This window comes from Coregonus lavaretus, assembly GCF_964263955.1.
Source record: "Coregonus lavaretus genome assembly, chromosome: 21".
In the NCBI taxonomy this organism is placed as follows: Eukaryota; Metazoa; Chordata; class Actinopteri; order Salmoniformes; family Salmonidae; genus Coregonus; species Coregonus lavaretus.
In genome coordinates, this window is record NC_140008.1 from 11,476,646 (window position 1) to 11,496,942 (window position 20,297).

Consider the following 20,297-nt stretch of genomic DNA (forward strand, 5'->3'; position numbering starts at 1 on the left):
AATTACTGCTTCAGAGAGTGAATCCATGATTAATAAGCTCCATGGCTGTCAAAAACAACTTTTAGGAACACTTCAAGACCCAATAGTCTGACTCTTCACTAACAAACTCCAATGGAAAAATAATTGGTAGTCTTTTTTCTTTAAGGGATAAGAAAAAGCTCAGTACTTCTGATTCAGCTCTGCCGTCTTCAACAATGGGATGAATAAGGCATTTTATATCACCACCAGCACAACCACACAGCACCATATATTTTACTCATATAGAGCTTAAAGCTGTAGAATCTACCTCTGAGGTGCTTAGTTGTTTCTAAGCTAAGAACACACTTTTTTTCATACTTCTGTTGCCATTACTTAGTACATAGCTGCTGCATTATAAATTAACTATTCGGCAGATAGGATTGTCTTTCTCTTCCTATTGTGTTTTTGTCACGTGTGCTAGACTGATAATTCACAGATACAGCTCAGAACATCAGTCATCTATATGTCCCTCTCTCTCTTCAGCTCAGAACATACAATCGTTTTTATGTCCCTCTCTCTTCAGCTCGGAACACGTGCAGAGCCGAAGACAGCTCACGTTCAGTGGTGTGAGAGAACAATGTGATTCATTTAACATTGGCCCAGTACTTTTTGTAAGTCTACACCAAAGTACCTCTCGAATGGGTGTGATAAAATGCTACAGTAGATAAAGTCGGTACATCTTCATCTCTTGCCTGTTACTTCTGCATAGATTTTCAAGGTTGACATCCTTTTCAAAGTGTGTGGCGAGATGGACTTGCTTAGATAGAGGGAGAAAGAAATAACACTTCACATATCTCCCCATGCTCTGACTCTGTTTGCGGTTTTCAAATGGCTTTCTTTATGCTTGTGGTGCTGCATGAGTCAGTTAATCACTCTGTGTAGACTACTCAACGTTGGCCAACCGTCTGTATTGTAGGCAGATGACTTCACAGGCCCTGTAGACACACATACAGAGGCAGAACGACTTCACAGGCCCTGTAGACACACATACAGAGGCAAAACAACTTCACAGGCCCTGTAGACACACATACAGAGGCAGAACGACTTCACAGGCCCTGTAGACACACATACAGAGGCAAAACAACTTCACAGACCCTGTAGACACACATACAGAGGCAGAACGACTTCACAGGCCCTGTAGACACACATACAGAGGCAGAACGACTTCACAGGCCCTGTAGACACACATACAGAGGCAGAACGAATTCACAGGCCCTGTAGACACACATACAGAGGCAGAACGACTTCACAGGCCCTGTAGACACACATACAGAGGCAGATGACTTCACAGGCCCTGTAGACACACATACAGAGGCAGATGACTTCAAAGGCCCTGTAAACACACATACAGTGGCAAAAAGACTTCACAGGCCCTGTAGACACACATACAGAGGCAGAAAGACCTCACAGGCCTTGTAGACACACATACAGAGACAAAAAGACTTCACAGGCCCTGTAGACACACATACAGAGGCAGAACGACTTCACAGGCCCTGTAGACTCACATACAGAGGCAAAACAACTTCACAGGCCCTGTAGACACACATACAGAGGCAGAACGACTTCACAGGCCCTGTGGACACACATACAGAGGCAGAACGACTTCACAGGCCCTGTAGACACACATACAGAGACAGAACGACTTCACAGGCCCTGTAGACACACATACAGAGGCAGAACGACTTCACAGGCCCTGTAGACACACATACAGAGGCAGATGACTTCACAGGCCCTGTAGACACACATACAGAGGCAGAACGACTTCACAGGCCCTGTAGACACACATACAGAGGCAAAACAACTTCACAGGCCCTGTAGACACACATAGAGAGGCAGAACGACTTCACAGGCCCTGTAGACACACATACAGAGGCAAAACAACTTCACAGGCCCTGTAGACACACATACAGAGGCAGAACGACTTCACAGGCCCTGTAGACACACATACAGAGGCAAAACAACTTCACAGGCCCTGTAGACACACATAGAGAGGCAGAACGACTTCACAGGCCCTGTAGACACACATACAGAGGCAAAACAACTTCACAGGACCTGTAGACACACATACAGTGGGGAAAAAAAGTATTTAGTCAGCCACCAATTGTGCAAGTTCTCCCACTTAAAAAGATGAGAGAGGCCTGTAATTTTCATCATAGGTACACGTCAACTATGACAGACAAAATCAGGAAAAAAATTCCAGAAAATCACATTGTAGGATTTTTAATGAATTTATTTGCATATTATGGTGGAAAATAAGTATTTGGTCAATAACAAAAGTTTCTCAATACTTTGTTATATACCCTTTGTTGGCAATGACACAGGTCAAACGTTTTCTGTAAGTCTTCACAAGGTTTTCACACACTGTTGCTGGTATTTTGGCCCATTCCTCCATGCAGATCTCCTCTAGAGCAGTGATGTTTTGGGGCTGTCGCTGGGCAACACGGACTTTCAACTCCCTCCAAAGATGTTCTATGGGGTTGAGATCTGGAGACTGGCTAGGCCACTCCAGGACCTTGAAATGCTTCTTACGAAGCCACTCCTTCGTTGCCCGGGCGGTGTGTTTGGGATCATTGTCATGCTGAAAGACCCAGCCACGTTTCATCTTCAATGCCCTTGCTGATGGAAGGAGGTTTTCACTCAAAATCTCACGATACATGGCCCCATTCATTCTTTCCTTTACACGGATCAGTCGTCCTGGTCCCTTTGCAGAAAAACAGCCCCAAAGCATGATGTTTCCACCCCCATGCTTCACAGTAGGTATGGTGTTCTTTGGATGCAACTCAGCATTCTATGTCCTCCAAACACGACGAGTTGAGTTTTTACCAAAAAGTTCTATTTTGGTTTCATCTGACCATATGACATTCTCCCAATCCTCTTCTGGATGTACTCTAGCAAACTTCAGACGGGCCTGGACATGTACTGGCTTAAGCAGGGGGACACGTCTGGCATTGCAGGATTTGAGTCCCTGGCGGCGTAGTGTGTTACTGATGGTAGGCTTTGTTACTTTGGTCCCAGCTCTCTGCAGGTCATTCACTAGGTCCCCCCGTGTGGTTCTGGGATTTTTGCTCACCGTTCTTGTGATCATTTTGACCCCACGGGGTGAGATTTTGCGTGGAGCCCCAGATCGAGGGAGATTATCAGTGGTCTTGTATGTCTTCCATTTCCTAATAGTTGCTCCCACAGTTGATTTCTTCAAACCAAGCTGCTTACCTATTGCAGATTCTGTCTTCCCAGCCTGGTGCAGGTCTACAATTTTGTTCCTGGTGTCCTTTGACAGCTCTTTGGTCTTGGCCATAGTGGAGTTTGGAGTGTGACTGTTTGAGGTTGTGGACAGGTGTCTTTTATACTGATAACAAGTTCAAACAGGTGCCATTAATACAGGTAACGAGTGGAGGACAGAGGAGCCTCTTAAAGAAGAAGTTACAGGTCTGTGAGAGCCAGAAATCTTGCTTGTTTGTAGGTGACCAAATACTTATTTTCCACCATAATTTGCAAATCAATTCCTTAAAAATCCTACAATGTGATCTTCTGGAATTTTTTTTCTCATTTTGTCTGTCATAGTTGACGTGTACCTATGATGAAAATTACAGGCCTCTCTCATCTTTTTAAGTGGGAGAACTTGCACAATTGGTGGCTGACTAAATACTTTTTTTCCCCACTGTACAGAGGCAGAACGACTTCACAGGCCCTGTAGACACACATACAGAGGCAGAACGACTTCACAGGCCCTGTAGACACACATACAGAGGCAGATGACTTCAAAGGCCCTGTAGACACACATACAGAGGCAGAAAGAATTCACAGGCCCTGTAAACACACATACAGAGGCAGAACGACTTCACAGGCCCTGTGGACACACATACAGAGGCAGAACGACTTCACAGGCCCTGTAGACACACATACAGAGGCAGAACGACTTCACAGGCCCTGTAGACACACATACAGAGGCAGATGACTTCACAGGCCCTGTAGACACACATACAGAGGCAGATGACTTCAAAGGCCCTGTAGACACACATACAGAGGCAGAAAGAATTCACAGGCCCTGTAGACACACATACAGAGGCAGAACGACTTCACAGGCCCTGTGGACACACATACAGAGGCAGAACGACTTCACAGGCCCTGTAGACACACATACAGAGGCAGAACGACTTCACAGGCCCTGTGGACACACATACAGAGGCAGAACGACTTCACAGGCCCTGTAGACACACATACAGAGACAGAACGACTTCACAGGCCCTGTAGACACACATACAGAGGCAGAACGACTTCACAGGCCCTGTAGACACACATACAGAGGCAGATGACTTCACAGGCCCTGTAGACACACATACAGAGGCAGAACGACTTCACAGGCCCTGTAGACACACATACAGAGGCAAAACAACTTCACAGGCCCTGTAGACACACATAGAGAGGCAGAACGACTTCACAGGCCCTGTACACACACATACAGAGGCAAAACAACTTCACAGGCCCTGTAGACACACATAGAGAGGCAGAACGACTTCACAGGCCCTGTAGACACACATACAGAGGCAAAACAACTTCACAGGCCCTGTAGACACACATACAGAGGCAGAACGACTTCACAGGCCCTGTAGACACACATACAGAGGCAAAACAACTTCACAGGCCCTGTAGACACACATAGAGAGGCAGAACGACTTCACAGGCCCTGTAGACACACATACAGAGGCAAAACAACTTCACAGGACCTGTAGACACACATACAGTGGGGAAAAAAAGTATTTAGTCAGCCACCAATTGTGCAAGTTCTCCCACTTAAAAAGATGAGAGAGGCCTGTAATTTTCATCATAGGTACACGTCAACTATGACAGACAAAATCAGGAAAAGAATTCCAGAAAATCACATTGTAGGATTTTTAATGAATTTATTTGCATATTATGGTGGAAAATAAGTATTTGGTCAATAACAAAAGTTTCTCAATACTTTGTTATATACCCTTTGTTGGCAATGACACAGGTCAAACGTTTTCTGTAAGTCTTCACAAGGTTTTCACACACTGTTGCTGGTATTTTGGCCCATTCCTCCATGCAGATCTCCTCTAGAGCAGTGATGTTTTGGGGCTGTCGCTGGGCAACACGGACTTTCAACTCCCTCCAAAGATGTTCTATGGGGTTGAGATCTGGAGACTGGCTAGGCCACTCCAGGACCTTGAAATGCTTCTTACGAAGCCACTCCTTCGTTGCCCGGGCGGTGTGTTTGGGATCATTGTCATGCTGAAAGACCCAGCCACGTTTCATCTTCAATGCCCTTGCTGATGGAAGGAGGTTTTCACTCAAAATCTCACGATACATGGCCCCATTCATTCTTTCCTTTACACGGATCAGTCGTCCTGGTCCCTTTGCAGAAAAACAGCCCCAAAGCATGATGTTTCCACCCCCATGCTTCACAGTAGGTATGGTGTTCTTTGGATGCAACTCAGCATTCTATGTCCTCCAAACACGACGAGTTGAGTTTTTACCAAAAAGTTCTATTTTGGTTTCATCTGACCATATGACATTCTCCCAATCCTCTTCTGGATGTACTCTAGCAAACTTCAGACGGGCCTGGACATGTACTGGCTTAAGCAGGGGGACACGTCTGGCATTGCAGGATTTGAGTCCCTGGCGGCGTAGTGTGTTACTGATGGTAGGCTTTGTTACTTTGGTCCCAGCTCTCTGCAGGTCATTCACTAGGTCCCCCCGTGTGGTTCTGGGATTTTTGCTCACCGTTCTTGTGATCATTTTGACCCCACGGGGTGAGATTTTGCGTGGAGCCCCAGATCGAGGGAGATTATCAGTGGTCTTGTATGTCTTCCATTTCCTAATAGTTGCTCCCACAGTTGATTTCTTCAAACCAAGCTGCTTACCTATTGCAGATTCTGTCTTCCCAGCCTGGTGCAGGTCTACAATTTTGTTCCTGGTGTCCTTTGACAGCTCTTTGGTCTTGGCCATAGTGGAGTTTGGAGTGTGACTGTTTGAGGTTGTGGACAGGTGTCTTTTATACTGATAACAAGTTCAAACAGGTGCCATTAATACAGGTAACGAGTGGAGGACAGAGGAGCCTCTTAAAGAAGAAGTTACAGGTCTGTGAGAGCCAGAAATCTTGCTTGTTTGTAGGTGACCAAATACTTATTTTCCACCATAATTTGCAAATCAATTCCTTAAAAATCCTACAATGTGATCTTCTGGAAAAAATTTTCTCATTTTGTCTGTCATAGTTGACGTGTACCTATGATGAAAATTACAGGCCTCTCTCATCTTTTTAAGTGGGAGAACTTGCACAATTGGTGGCTGACTAAATACTTTTTTTCCCCACTGTACAGAGGCAGAACGACTTCACAGGCCCTGTAGACACACATACAGAGGCAGAACGACTTCACAGGCCCTGTAGACACACATACAGAGGCAGAACGACTTCACAGGCCCTGTAGACACACATACAGAGGCAGAACGACTTCACAGGCCCTGTAGACACACATACAGAGGCAGATGACTTCACAGGCCCTGTAGACACACATACAGAGGCAGATGACTTCAAAGGCCCTGTAGACACACATACAGAGGCAGAAAGAATTCACAGGCCCTGTAGAAACACATACAGAGGCAGAAAGACCTCACAGGCCTTGTAGACACACATACAGAGACAAAAATACTTCACAGGCCCTGTAGACACACATACAGAGGCAGAACGACTTCACAGGCCCTGTAGACACACATACAGAGGCAAAACAACTTCACAGGCCCTGTAGACACACATACAGAGGCAGAACGACTTCACAGGCCCTGTAGACACACATACAGAGGCAGAACGACTTCACAGGCCCTGTAGACACACATACTGAGGCAGAACGACTTCACAGGCCCTGTAGACACACATACAGAGGCAGATGACTTCACAGGCCCTGTAGACACACATACAGAGGCAGATTACTTCAAAGGCCCTGTAGACACACATACAGAGGCAGAAAGACTTCACAGGCCCTGTAGACACACATACAGAGGCAGAAAGACCTCCCAGGCCCTGTAGACACACATACAGAGACAAAAAGACTTCACAGGCCCTGTAGACACACATACAGAGGCAGAACGACTTCACAGGCCCTGTAGACACACATACAGAGGCAGATGACTTCACAAGCCCTGTAGATACACATACAGAGGCAGAACGACTTCACAGGCCCTGTAGACATGCATACAGAGACAGAACGACTTCACAGGCCCTGTAGACACACATACAGAGGCAGATGACTTCAAAGGCCCTGTAGACACACATACAGAGGCAGAAATACTTCACAGGCCCTGTAGACACACATACAGAGGCAGAAAGACCTCACAGGCCTTGTAGACACACATACAGAGACAAAAAGACTTCACAGGCCCTGTAGACACACATACAGAGGCAGAACGACTTCACAGGCCCTGTAGACACACATACAGAGGAAAACAACTTCACAGGCCCTGTAGACAAACATACAGAGGCAGAACGACTTCACAGGCCCTGTAGACACACATACAGAGGCAGAACGACTTCACAGGCCCTGTAGACACACATACAGAGGCAGAACGACTTCACAGGCCCTGTAGACACACATACAGAGGCAGATGACTTCACAGGCCCTGTAGACACACATACAGAGGCAGATGACTTCAAAGGCCCTGTAGACACACATACAGAGGCAGAAAGACCTCACAGGCCCTGTAGACACACATACAGAGACAAAAAGACTTCACAGGCCCTGTAGACACACATACAGAGGCAGAACGACTTCACAGGCCCTTTAGACACACATACAGAGGCAGATGACTTCACAAGCCCTGTAGACACACATACAGAGGCAGAACGACTTCACAGGCCCTGTAGACACGCATACAGAGGCAGAACGACTTCACAGGCCCTATAGACACACATACAGAGGCATAATGACTTTACAGGCCCTGTAGACACACATACAGAGGCAGAACGACTTCACAGGCCCTGTAGACACATACAGAGGCAGATGACTTCACAAGCCCTGTAGACACACATACAGAGGCAGAACGACTTCACAGGCCCTGTAGACATACATACAGAAGCATAAAGACTTCACAGGCACTGTAGACACACATACAGAGGCAGAACGACTTCACAGGCCCTGTAGACACACATACAGAGGCAGAAAGACTTCACAGGCCCTGTAGACACACATACAGAGGCAGAAATATATCACAGGCCCTTTAGACATACATACAGAGGCAGAACGACTTCACAGGCCCTGTAGACACACATACAGAGGCAGATGACTTCACAGGCCCTGTAGACACACATACAGTGGCAGAACGACTTCACAGGCCCTGTAGACCCACATACAGAGGCAGAACGACTTCACAGGCCCTGTAGACACACATACAGAGGCCGAAAGACTTCACAGGCCCTGTAGACACACATACAGAGGCAGAAATATATCACAGGCCCTTTAGACATACATACAGAGGCAGAACGACTTCACAGGCCCTGTAGACACACATACAGAGGCAGATGACTTCACAGGCCCTGTAGACACACATACAGTGGCAGAACGACTTCACAGGCCCTGTAGACCCACATACAGAGGCAGAAAGACTTCACAAGCCCTGTAGACATACATACAGAAGCATAAAGACTTCACAGGCACTGTAGACACACATACAGAGGCAGAACGACTTCACAGGCCCTGTAGACACACATACAGAGGCAGAAAGACTTCACAAGCCCTGTAGACACACATACAGAGGCAGAACGACTTCACGGGCCCTGTAGACACACATACAGAGGCAGAAAGACTTAACAGGCCCTGCAGACACACATACAGAGGCAGAAAGACTTCACAGGCCCTGTAGACACACATACAGAGGCAGATGACTTCACAGGCCCTGTAGACACACATACAGTGGCAGAACGACTTCACAGGCCCTGTAGACACACATACAGAGGCAGAAAGACTTCACAGGCCCTGTAGACATACATACAGAAGCATTAAGACTTCACAGACACTGTAGACACATATACAGAGGCAGAACGACTTCACAGGCCCTGTAGACACACATACAGAGGCATAATGACTTCACAGGCCCTGTAGACACACATACAGAGGCAGAAAGACTTCACAGGCCCTGTAGACATACATACAGAGGCAAAACGACTTCACAGGCCCTGTAGACACACATACAGAGGCAGAACGACTTAACTGTTTTTTCAAGAATGTCGTCCTTCCTTTCATCACAAAGGCCCTATCTAAGTTAGGTAATATTTCTCAGTCCTTAAACTAAGATCAGACTGTGTTGTATCCTGTTAGAAAAACAAGTGAACATCAAAAATAATTCGTACAACAGAAGGTGTTGACTCCTACATCTTTTTCCTTTGGCTGTCCATATGGAAACAGTGTGAATGGCTCGCAAACGGCACTCTTCTATCCTCTCATCTTTCCCCTCCTGTGCAGCCATTTTGCATGCTTTTTCTTGATCTGCCTCAAGATTTCAATACCTCAGTCGGGAAAGTTTCCATATATCCACAAGCGCCTCCCCTCCCAGCTCCCTACCTGAGAGGGAGAGGCAGATTTGAATAATTATTCTATCTTCTTCTCTGGCAATGGGCTAGGGAGAGCTATGGAGCAGGGGAATAGGCATTCTCACTGGCTTTTCACAGCAAGCATGCAGAACTAGTAAAGCGTCAGTTGATTTTTTTAACAATCTTCAGACCTTGAAGGGATTCATATCTCTGCCAAACTTGATGAATGTGGAACTGTACTGTGTTATTTTGGGAGAAAAAAACATTGAATTAGCAATGAATATGACTGCGGGACAGAAATTGCAAGCCTGTGTTCAGTCAAACCCACATAAGTGCTGCGTTGGATGATGAAACACTATATTGTGTGTGTCTTGAGCATTGAATTCAATTAAAAGTAGAGATGACAAAAAGAGGGAAAGTTATGCATGCATTTACAATTCTAAGTGTAGGATGAATGTTTTGCACAATAATATTTTCTAAGTGTAGGATAAATGTTTTGCACAATAATCTTTTCAAGAAATAATGCAGATTGATAGACAAGATGATTGAGCCTGCAGGAGTGCCTTACCTTATGAAATACATAAAGTATTCCAACACACATGCATGTGTGAGTCTGTTCCTGCCTGTGTATCCCATGCTTGATTGAGCCTGTAGGAGTGCCTTAGCGTATGAACACACACACATCATCACATATGAGCATCAATAGAGTTTTGTTTTTTCCCACACTGGTTTCTGGGAGCAGTGCGTAGGGGTTACCCATAAACAGAGTTTGAAATGTACCGAATCAGACGTCCAAGCTTTGAGCAGCGCTTCGACAGTGACTGTGACTATAGCTAGAGGCTAATTGCTAACCCAACCGCGTTCCCATTCGCCTGAATGGCTTCATACATACGCTTATTTTTAGATTAGTGTCAGGAGGCTAATAGAGAATGAGCATAAACATGACTATTTGCCTCTAATGATAACATTTACTATGATAAAACCCTCAGAATATAAAGGCTTTTGTGTCTTGTTTTGAACACGATTACTAGAGCATAGAAAAATAGAATAGTCATCAGGGTGATTTCGTCCATTAGTTTGGACATGGACTTTTAACTAAACAGTGACAAGGGTCCAGTTACAGTTTTGGGGCTTTCTGCTGTATCACATTATTCATTCCTTCTATTTGATATTTGAATGAATAAACGAAAAAACTAACGAACAAACAAACAAACAGTTGCTAACCGTATGTAGCTCGTTGCAGAACATGCAACACATTTCCTCTCCCACCCCTGAGCTAGAATCCTGCATTGGGTTGGATACTGTATATATTAGAAACTGACCCGTGCAGGACTCTACCATGAGCCCTCTGAGATGCCAAGAAACAATCAATAGTGGGAGATGAATTCTAATAAGCTAGAAAATCTCCCACTGCTGTTTCTCAGGCCTAATGCCTGCTGCCTGTCAGTGTCCTAAAGAATGTCGCTTCAGTCAGGGATCTATTCAAAAGCAATCGTTGAATTAATAGAAAAATAAACAATGACTACTCTTACCTTATACAGTGAGGGAAAAAAGTATTTGATCCCCTGTTGATTTTGTACATTTGCCCACTGACAAAGACATGATCAGTCTATCATTTTAATGGTAGGTTTATTTGAACAGTGAGAGACAGAATAACAACAACAAAATCCAGAAAAACACATGTCAAAAATGTTATCAATTGATTTGCATTTTAATGAGGGAAATAAGTATTTGACCGCTCTGCAAAACATGACTTAGTACTTGGAGGCAAAACCCTTGTTGGCAATCACAGAGGTCAGACGTTTCTTGTAGTTGGCCACCAGGTTTGCACACATCTCAGGAGGGATTTTGTCCAACTCCTCTTTGCAGATCTTCTCCAAGTCATTAAGGTTTCGAGGCTGACGTTTGGCAACTCGAACCTTCAGCTCCCTCCACAGATTTTCTATGGGATTAAGGTCTGGAGACTGGCTAGGCCACTCCAGGACCTTAATGTGCTTCTTCTTGAGCCACTCCTTTGTTGCCTTGGCCGTGTGTTTTGGATCATTGTCATGCTGGAATACACATCCACAACCCATTTTCAACACCCTGGCTGAGGGAAGGAGGTTCTCACCCAAGATTTGACGGTACATGGCCCCGTCCATCGTCCCTTTGATGCCCCTTAGCAGAAAAACACCCCCAAAGCATAATGTTTCCACCTCAAAGTTTGACGGTGGGGATGGTGTTCTTGAGGTCATAGGCAGCATTCCTCCTCCTCCAAACACGGCGAGTTGAGTTGATGGCAAAGAGCTCGATTTTGGTCTCATCTGACCACAACACTTTCACCCAATTCTCCTCTGAATCATTCAGATGTTCATTGGCAAACTTCAGACGGGCCTGTATATGTGCTTTCTTGAGCAGGGGGACCTTGCGGGCGCTGCAGGATTTCAGTCCTTCACGGCGTAGTGTGTTACCAATTGTTTTCTTGGTGACTATGGTCCCAGATGCCTTGAGATCTTTGACAAGATCCTCCCGTGTAGTTCTGGGCTGATTCCTCACCGTTCTCATGATCATTGCAACTCCACGAGGTGAGATCTTGCATGGAGCCCCAGGCCGAGGGAGATTGGCGATGGTCTTGTAGCCCATTCCAGCCTTGTGTAGGTCTACATTCTTGTCCCTGACATCCTTGGAGAGCTCTTTGGTCTTGGCCATGGTGGAGAGTTTGGAATCTGATTGATTGATTGCTTCTGTGGACAGGTGTCTTTTTATACAGGTAACAAGCTGAGATTAGGAGCACCCCCTTTAAGAGTGTGCTCCTAATCTCAGCTCGTTACCTGTATAAAAGACACCTGGGAGCCAGAAATCTTTCTGATTGAGAGGGGGTCAAATACTTATTTCCCTCATTAAAATGCAAATCAATTTATAACATTTTCGACATGCGCTTTTCTGGATTTTTGTTGTTGTTATTCTGTCTCTCACTGTTCAAATAAAGCTACCATTAAAATTATAGACTGATCATGTCTTTGTCAGTGGGCAAACGTACAAAATCAGCAGGGGATCAAATACTTTTTTCCCTCCCTGTATGCTGACAGCAGGGCTGGCATTAGACACTTGAACCATGACCCTGTTGGCACTTTAAGGGGGACATTGTAGCAGAGAATAAGAATATATATTGGCAGTCCCATGACTTATTTGCACTGCCAATAGAGGAAATGAAATATGTGTGGACATTCGCCTCCATTAGAGGTAAATGAAATGTGGACGTGTCTCGAGTCAGAGAGTTACAAGTGTCTACATGACCTACTGTACAATAACACTCCTCCATCTGTTTTATTGACAAACAAAACAACCAAACAAAAATATTGTTTTAATACAGTGTTATCTGGAAGAGTTTTGTCAAAGGGAGAGTATATCTGCCATAGCCTCGAGACTGCACAAATCAGATTGCCATGATTTTGGCAGGCCTTGTCACAATAACCCATTTATGAAGCATAACACAGTATATAATTCACAAGCAATTACTGCACGTGGTTTTTTTTTAACAGATCCTCGAGCCCACCTACAGTTCAATGTCATCTGTCAACACATTCCTTTTACAAAAGCGCTCCTTCCTGTTGCTTCTAGCCTAAGGCATAAAGTCAAGCTTTTGGCCTTCTGGATTGAGATTCCTTGAGGCAGAAAGGAGCATTGGTGATGAGCTGCTTTATTCAAGGTCCATACCAAGGTTGATCTTGAATATAAAACCCTTGTATGTGGCCTGTAAATAACTTATTACTAATCTTAGTTTAACAAGCACCCATGGCTGTGAGACCTATTTAAAGAGATAGGTGAAGTGTGTGTGCGTGGCTGCGTGCGTGCTTATGTGTGTGAGAGACAGAGAGTCCTATGAAGTATTTCACACGACTTTCTGTGCCTCTATTCATTCTCACTCATTATCCAACACTGCTGTTGACACCCCAGTAGATCTACTTTGAGCTTAAATGCCAGTAGATCTACTTTGAGATTAAATGCCAGTAGATCTAATTTGAGATTAAACGCCAGTAGATCTACTTTGAGATTAAACGCCAGTAGATCTACTTTGAGATTAAACGCCAGTCAATCTACTTTGAGATTAAACGCCAGTAGATCTACTTTGAGATTAAATGCCAGTAGATCTACTTTGAGATTAAACGCCAGTAGATCTACTTTGAGATTGAACGGCAGTAGATCTACTTTGAGATTAAACGCCAGTAGATCTACTTTGAGATTAAACGCCAGTAGATCTACTTTGCGATTAATGCAGTGGCTTGTTTTTGTTTTTACAGTAACTCACTGAAAGAGAGTTGCACCCGTTTGCATCCATACTAAATACAAAGACACTGTACATTGATACCAAATATTTTAACATTAACAATAAACAAACAATTTGGCAGCATTAGAGCAATGTGCGGATTCTTCACTCTTTTGTCATCCATATCATCCACTGTCATCCACTATCATCCACTATCATCCACTATCATCCACTGTCATCCACTATCATCCACTATCATCCACTATCATCCACTGTCATCCACTATCATCCACTATCATCCACTGTCATCCACTATCATCCACTATAATCCACTGTCATCCACTATCATCCACTGTCATCCACTATCATCCACTATCATCCACTGTCATCCACTATCATCCACTATCATCCACTGTCATCCACTATCATCCACTGTCATCCACTATCATCCACTATCATCCACTGTCATCCACTATCATCCACTATCATCCACTGTCATCCACTATCATCCACTATAATCCACTATCATCCACTATCATCCATATCATTCTCATGCCACTGCTTGGAACACAGTTTTGTGTTTTGGATGGGCTTTTTGCAAATGTCAAGGGTCAGGTCAGCCTGTCACAAGGGATCGTTAAAGGCTTGTAAGTAAGCATTTCACGGTAAGGATTACAACTGTTGTATTCGGCACATGTGACAAATAATATTTTATTTTATTTGATCAGCCATTACCTGGAGGACTGAAGATCCCATGTGAGAGCACTAATCCGGCCCCATGAAAACCTTTCAAGTGTCTGACATTCTGTTGAAAGCTGTCATTCTGCTGTGTCTCTGTTATCACCATGTGACTGGGGCTGGTTTCCAATCTTATCATTCATCAAGACTGATATGGTACCAGAGCCCCGCAACATCATCATATCGAGAAATATTCAGGGAATATTTTTTACTTCATATCAACATGATTTTGCTGGGGGGGGCTCTGGATCCCGAGGATGGTATGGTAATTCATCGTTGTGCAGATGCGATTTGCCATGCATTTATTCATGTTGAAGAAGGTAGGACTTGGATATAATCAAAACCTGCGCCCACTCAATAATCATAAATTACTGAGGGTGTCTGCTCTTTCATTACAATATGCTGTTGCTCTGGATTCTGTTTCTAACGGAATCTACTTTGTAGGCTGCGTGGGTAATTGGAAGCTTGAGAGTGGGTCAACCCGTGATTATGTCTGGGATTGGTTCAATCAACGCATCGTCCAACCATCTAATCATCTATGTAAAGAGCCACAGTCGCACTATAAAGAAGTGTAGTCATGTTTGTTCAAGTTACAATCAAGGGGCTGATTGGAGTGCAGAACGGTTAAGAACAAGCATTAATATTGTTGTTTTTGACTGAGTCAGAGCAGAGGTATTATCAGACTGCCCCATCATCGTTTAAGTCTAGGTGGTTCCATTCTGTAACATCACTTGAACCTATGTGAAGAAGGTATAGATGAACTACAGATATGACATTATATCATGTCAGATGCATTGATACGCAAGGCAAGCTAATTGTTGCTGGCTTATCAGTTGATGTATAGATATACAGTGGCTTCAGAAAGTATTCACACCCCTTGACCTTTTCCACATTTTGTTGTGTTACAGCCTGAATTTAAAATGGATTAAATAGAGATTTTGTGTCACTGACCTACACACAATACTGCATAATGTCAAAGTGGAATTATGTTGTAAATAAATTGCATGAACTCTGTGTGCAACAATAGTGTATAACATACAATTATTTGTAACGTCCCTCAGTCGAGCAGTGAATTTCAAACACAGATTCAACCACAAAGACCAGGGAGGTTTTCAAATGCCTCGCAAAGAAGGGTACCTGTTGGTAGATAGGTACAAATAAAAAAAGCAGACATTGAATATCCCTTTGAGTACAGTGAAGTTATTAAATACACTTTAGATGGTGTATCAATACACTCAGTCACTACATAGATACAGGCGTCCTTCCTAACTCAGTTGCCGGAGAGGAAGGAAACCGCTCAGGGATTTCACCATGAGGCCAATGGTGACTTTAAAACAGTTACAGTTTAATGGCTGTTATAAGAAGAAACTGAGGATGGATCAACAACATTGTAGTTACTCCCCAATACTAACCTAAATGACAGAGTGAAAAGAAGGAAGCCAGTACAGAATACAAATATTCCAAAATATGCATCCTGTTTCGATAAGGCACTAAAGTAAAACTGCAAAAAAAATGTGTCAAAGAAATGAACTTTATGTCCTGAATACAAAGCATTATGTTTTGGGGCAAATCCAACAAAACACATCACTGAGTACCACTCTTCATGTTTTCAAGCATGGTGGTGGTTGCATCATGTTATGGGTATGCTTGTCATCGACAAGGACTAGGGAGATTTTTAGGATAAAAATAAACAGAATAGAGCTAAGCACAGGCAAAATTCTAGAGGAAAACCTGGTTCAGTCTGCTTTCCAACAGACACTGGGAGACAAATTCACCTTTCAGCTAGTGGAGGCTTCTGAGGGGAGGACAGCTCATAATAATGGCTGGAACGGAGCGAATGGAATGGCATCAAACAATTCCACCCATTCCTCTCCAGCCATTACCACGAGCCCATCCTCCCCAATAAGGCGCCACCAACCTCCTGTGCTTTCGCAGGACAATAACTTAAAACAGTCTTGCTTACCAAGACGACATTGAATGTTCCTGAGTGGCCTAGTTACAATTTTGACTTAAATCTGCTTTAAAATCTATGGCAAGACTTGAAAATGGCTGTCTAGCAATGATCAAAACCAACTTGACAGAGCTTGAATACGTTTTTAAAGAATATTGTGCAAATATTGTACAATCCAGGTGTGCAAAGCTCTTAGAGACGTACCCAGAAAGACGCACAGCTGTAATCACTGCCAAAGGTGATTCTAACATATATTGAGTGAAGGGGCTGAATACTTATCTAATCAAGATATATGAGTGTTTTATTTTTCATAAATGTTTTACAAATGTCTGAATTTATTTTCCAAAATGTTAGAATTTTTCTTACACTTTGACATTACAGAGTATTTTCTGTAGATCGTTGACAGAAAAGTACAATTAAATCCATTTTTAATCCCACCTTGTAACACAAAAGTCAAGGGGTGTGAATACTTTCTGAAGGCACTGTATGTCTATAAAAGTGTTCTGTGGGTATTTCAGTAACATATCACTGTGGATTCTTGGTTATTGCAAATGTTTGTATGCCGCCAATCCCTCATGCATTTTATAACCTTCATTAGTCATTAAAATACAAATGAAAATGTACAAATCTCATCTAGTGATCTTTATCAGTGATATAAATTAAGTAAGTAAGTCCACACCTGTTGTTTATGAAACGTGACGAATAACATTTTATTTTATTTGAAATTATGTGCCAACTTGAAAGGGCCCCAAAATATTCGGGGATACCTTCAGACTGGAGGATTTCCTCCTGTGCCTAATTAAGACTATTGTGTATTGCAGTGAGATGCAGATAGATGTGCTGTGTATGTCCAAACAATCAGAGCTATTCTTCCTGTTGAATTTGCAGCTCTCTGCCAAGCCACCGCACAAAGGGAAGAGGGTGATAGGTGCGCACAGCGGCAAAGTGTGTCAATGGATTAATTTATCACTGACAGACACAGGAAGCATAATATGGTTGTGGGTGGTGTTTTGGAGACGAGTCACATCTCTTTATCTGATACTTCAGGCCCAATCCTCCCGACTTCTCTGCAGAAAATGTAATAATACATGGTTCTCCTGAGATGTATATTTTTAATCACGCTCTCCACTTCCTTCCCGACTGTGTTGGATTTTGTGGGTTTTAAGGACCTGAGGTGGTACATGAGCAATGTTACTGTAGGCAGGTCATCTGGGAGACAAGATAGCTACCTGAAAGGAATTTGGAACTTTGGCAGTGTAGATTGTAGTCAATAGTGACGGCTAAACCATTTTTCTTGGCTGTATCTGTGACAGGTACACTGACAAACAAGAGCCTTGACTATAACAATGTCAATGCATTATCCATCTTTTTTTTATATTTAAATACCATAACCATGGGTAAAGAAATGAAGCAGAGGATTTAGGATCTTGTAAACACTCAAGCTATCTGATGTTGTGATAACACCGCCAGCCAAGTTCATTGTTTCAGTAATCTTTTATCTAAATGTATGTACATTTTTCAGTACTGTTAAAAGCCCAATGCAGCCAATTTTATATCAATATCAAATCATTTCTTGGTAACAATTAAGTACCTTACTGTAATAGTAGCAATTTTGCTAGGACTGTCTGGGAGTGGTCTGAGTGGGGAGGGGAAAACTGAAAACTAGCTGTTATTGGCAGAGAGATTTGGAACTCTCTTTGTTATTGGTCTATTAACCAATTTACCACCTGGTGTTGTCACCAGACAAGCCGAAACTCCCACCCATGCAAAACTGCTGATTAGAAAGTCCTGTGTAGATTGTATTTTCAACCAGCAACTATCAGGAAATAACACTGATCACATGTCTTCACACTTTAACAGTGTTAGTTTCATCACCTATTGTACAATATGATACAAAACACAGGAAAAAAATGAATTCTGACTGCACTGGGTTTCCTGTTTTACAGGAAGTGCTGGGACTCCTGTCACATTTAATGAGAATGGCGATGCTCCAGGACGCTACGACATCTTTCAGTACCAGATCAACAACAGGTCAACAGCAGAGTACAAGGTCATCGGCCACTGGACTGACCAGCTACACCTAAATGTAAGGACGAATGCCATTACTCCACTTTCCTTAAATGTTAGGTCACTGCTTTGTCTCTGCCTAACGTTATTGTATCCAAGTCCTAAGAATGTTGTTAATAAATAACATTTACTTCCACGGGACACATTCTCCCCAATATCTGTCAAAATATGTCATACAATCCATTTAACTAATTTGCCAATATTGAAAGAGAGAGAAGATTTGACTTAATTTAATGATGATGATGATGATGATGATGATGTACTCCTGAGTGGCGCAGTGGTCTAAGGCACTGCATCGCAGTGCTAACTGTGCCACTAGAGATCCTGGTTCGAATCCAGGCTCTGTCGCAGCCGGCCGCGACCGGGAGACTCATGGGCGGCGCACAATTGGCCCAGCGTCGTCCAGGGTAGGGGAGGGAATGGCCGGCAGGGATGTAGCTCAGTTGATAGAGCATGGCGTTTGCAACACCAGGGTTGTGGGTTCGTTTCCCACGGGGGGCCAGTATAAAAAAAAAGATGTATTCACTAACTGTACGTCGCTCTGGATAAGAGCGTCTGCTAAATGACTAAAATGTAAATGTAGATAAATGAAGTCAATGTTAATGAGTCATCTTCTTTTAGTTCTTGCCCATTTTCAAGATCAATGTCATATTCTGCCCCCCACAGATGGATGCCATGCAGTGGATCAGTGGAGACCCCTCTGTGCCCGCCTCTGTGTGCAGCCTGCCCTGCAAGATGGGCGAGAGAAAGAAGGTGGTGAAGGGGGTACCATGTTGCTGGCACTGCGAGCGCTGTGAGGGCTACCACTTCCAGGCCAGTGAGTTCATGTGCGAGCTGTGCCCGTATGAGCAACGCCCTGACCAGAACCGCACCGGGTGCCAACCTATCCCCATCATCAAGCTGGAGTGGCACTCTCCATGGGCAGTGGTGCCAGTCTTCATCTCTGTTCTTGGCATTCTGGCAACCACCTTTGTCATTGTCACCTTTGTGCGCTACCACGACACGCCCATTGTCCGAGCATCAGGCCGGGAGATGAGCTATGTTTTGCTCACAGGTATCTTCCTGTGCTATGCTATCACCTTCCCCATGATCGCAGCCCCTGACGTTGCCGTTTGCTCCTTCAGGCGCATCTTCCTGGGCCTGGGGATGTGCTTCAGCTACGCAGCGCTGCTTACCAAAACCAACCGCATCCACCGCATCTTCGAGCAGGGCAAGAAGGCTGTGACGGCACCGCGGTTCATCTCCCCGGCCTCCCAGCTGGTCATCACCTTCAGCCTGATCTCAGTTCAGTTGCTGGGCGTGTTTGTGTGGTTCGTCGCCGACCCGCCGCACACGGTGGTGGACTATGGCGAGCAGCGCACACAGGACCCTGAGAACGCCCGCGGGGTGCTCAAGTGTGACATCTCAGACCTCTCACTCATCTGCTCGCTTGGATACAGTATCCTGTTGATGGTCACATGCACTGTTTACGCCATCAAGACCAGGGGAGTGCCAGAGACCTTCAACGAGGCAAAGCCTATTGGATTTACTATGTACACTACCTGCATTATTTGGTTAGCATTTATACCCATCTTCTTTGGGACGGCGCAGTCGGCAGAAAGGGTGAGTCTGTTTTGATCGTGTGTTTGTATTTGATACACCTACATTGGGGGTATTCAACTCTTAACCTACGAGGTCCCGGAGCCTGCTGGTTTTCTGTTGTACCTGATAATGAATTGCACCCACTTGGTGTCCCAGGT

At 44.2% G+C, this 20,297-nt stretch overlaps 1 protein-coding gene across 1 annotated transcript in view; it reads left to right on the forward strand.

The window, feature by feature from the left end:
* LOC311148752 (metabotropic glutamate receptor 8-like) overlaps positions 1 to 20,297 on the forward strand; it is a gene marked incomplete at both ends in the record, with an annotated part of 113,621 nt that overhangs the window by 81,781 nt on the left and 11,543 nt on the right. Inside the window, 2 exons of the mRNA XM_084185721.1 lie at positions 18,434 to 18,577; positions 19,225 to 20,160. Of these exons, the coding sequence (XP_084041847.1) occupies positions 18,434 to 18,577; positions 19,225 to 20,160 (1,080 nt within the window). The remainder of the gene's footprint in view (positions 1 to 18,433; positions 18,578 to 19,224; positions 20,161 to 20,297) is intronic.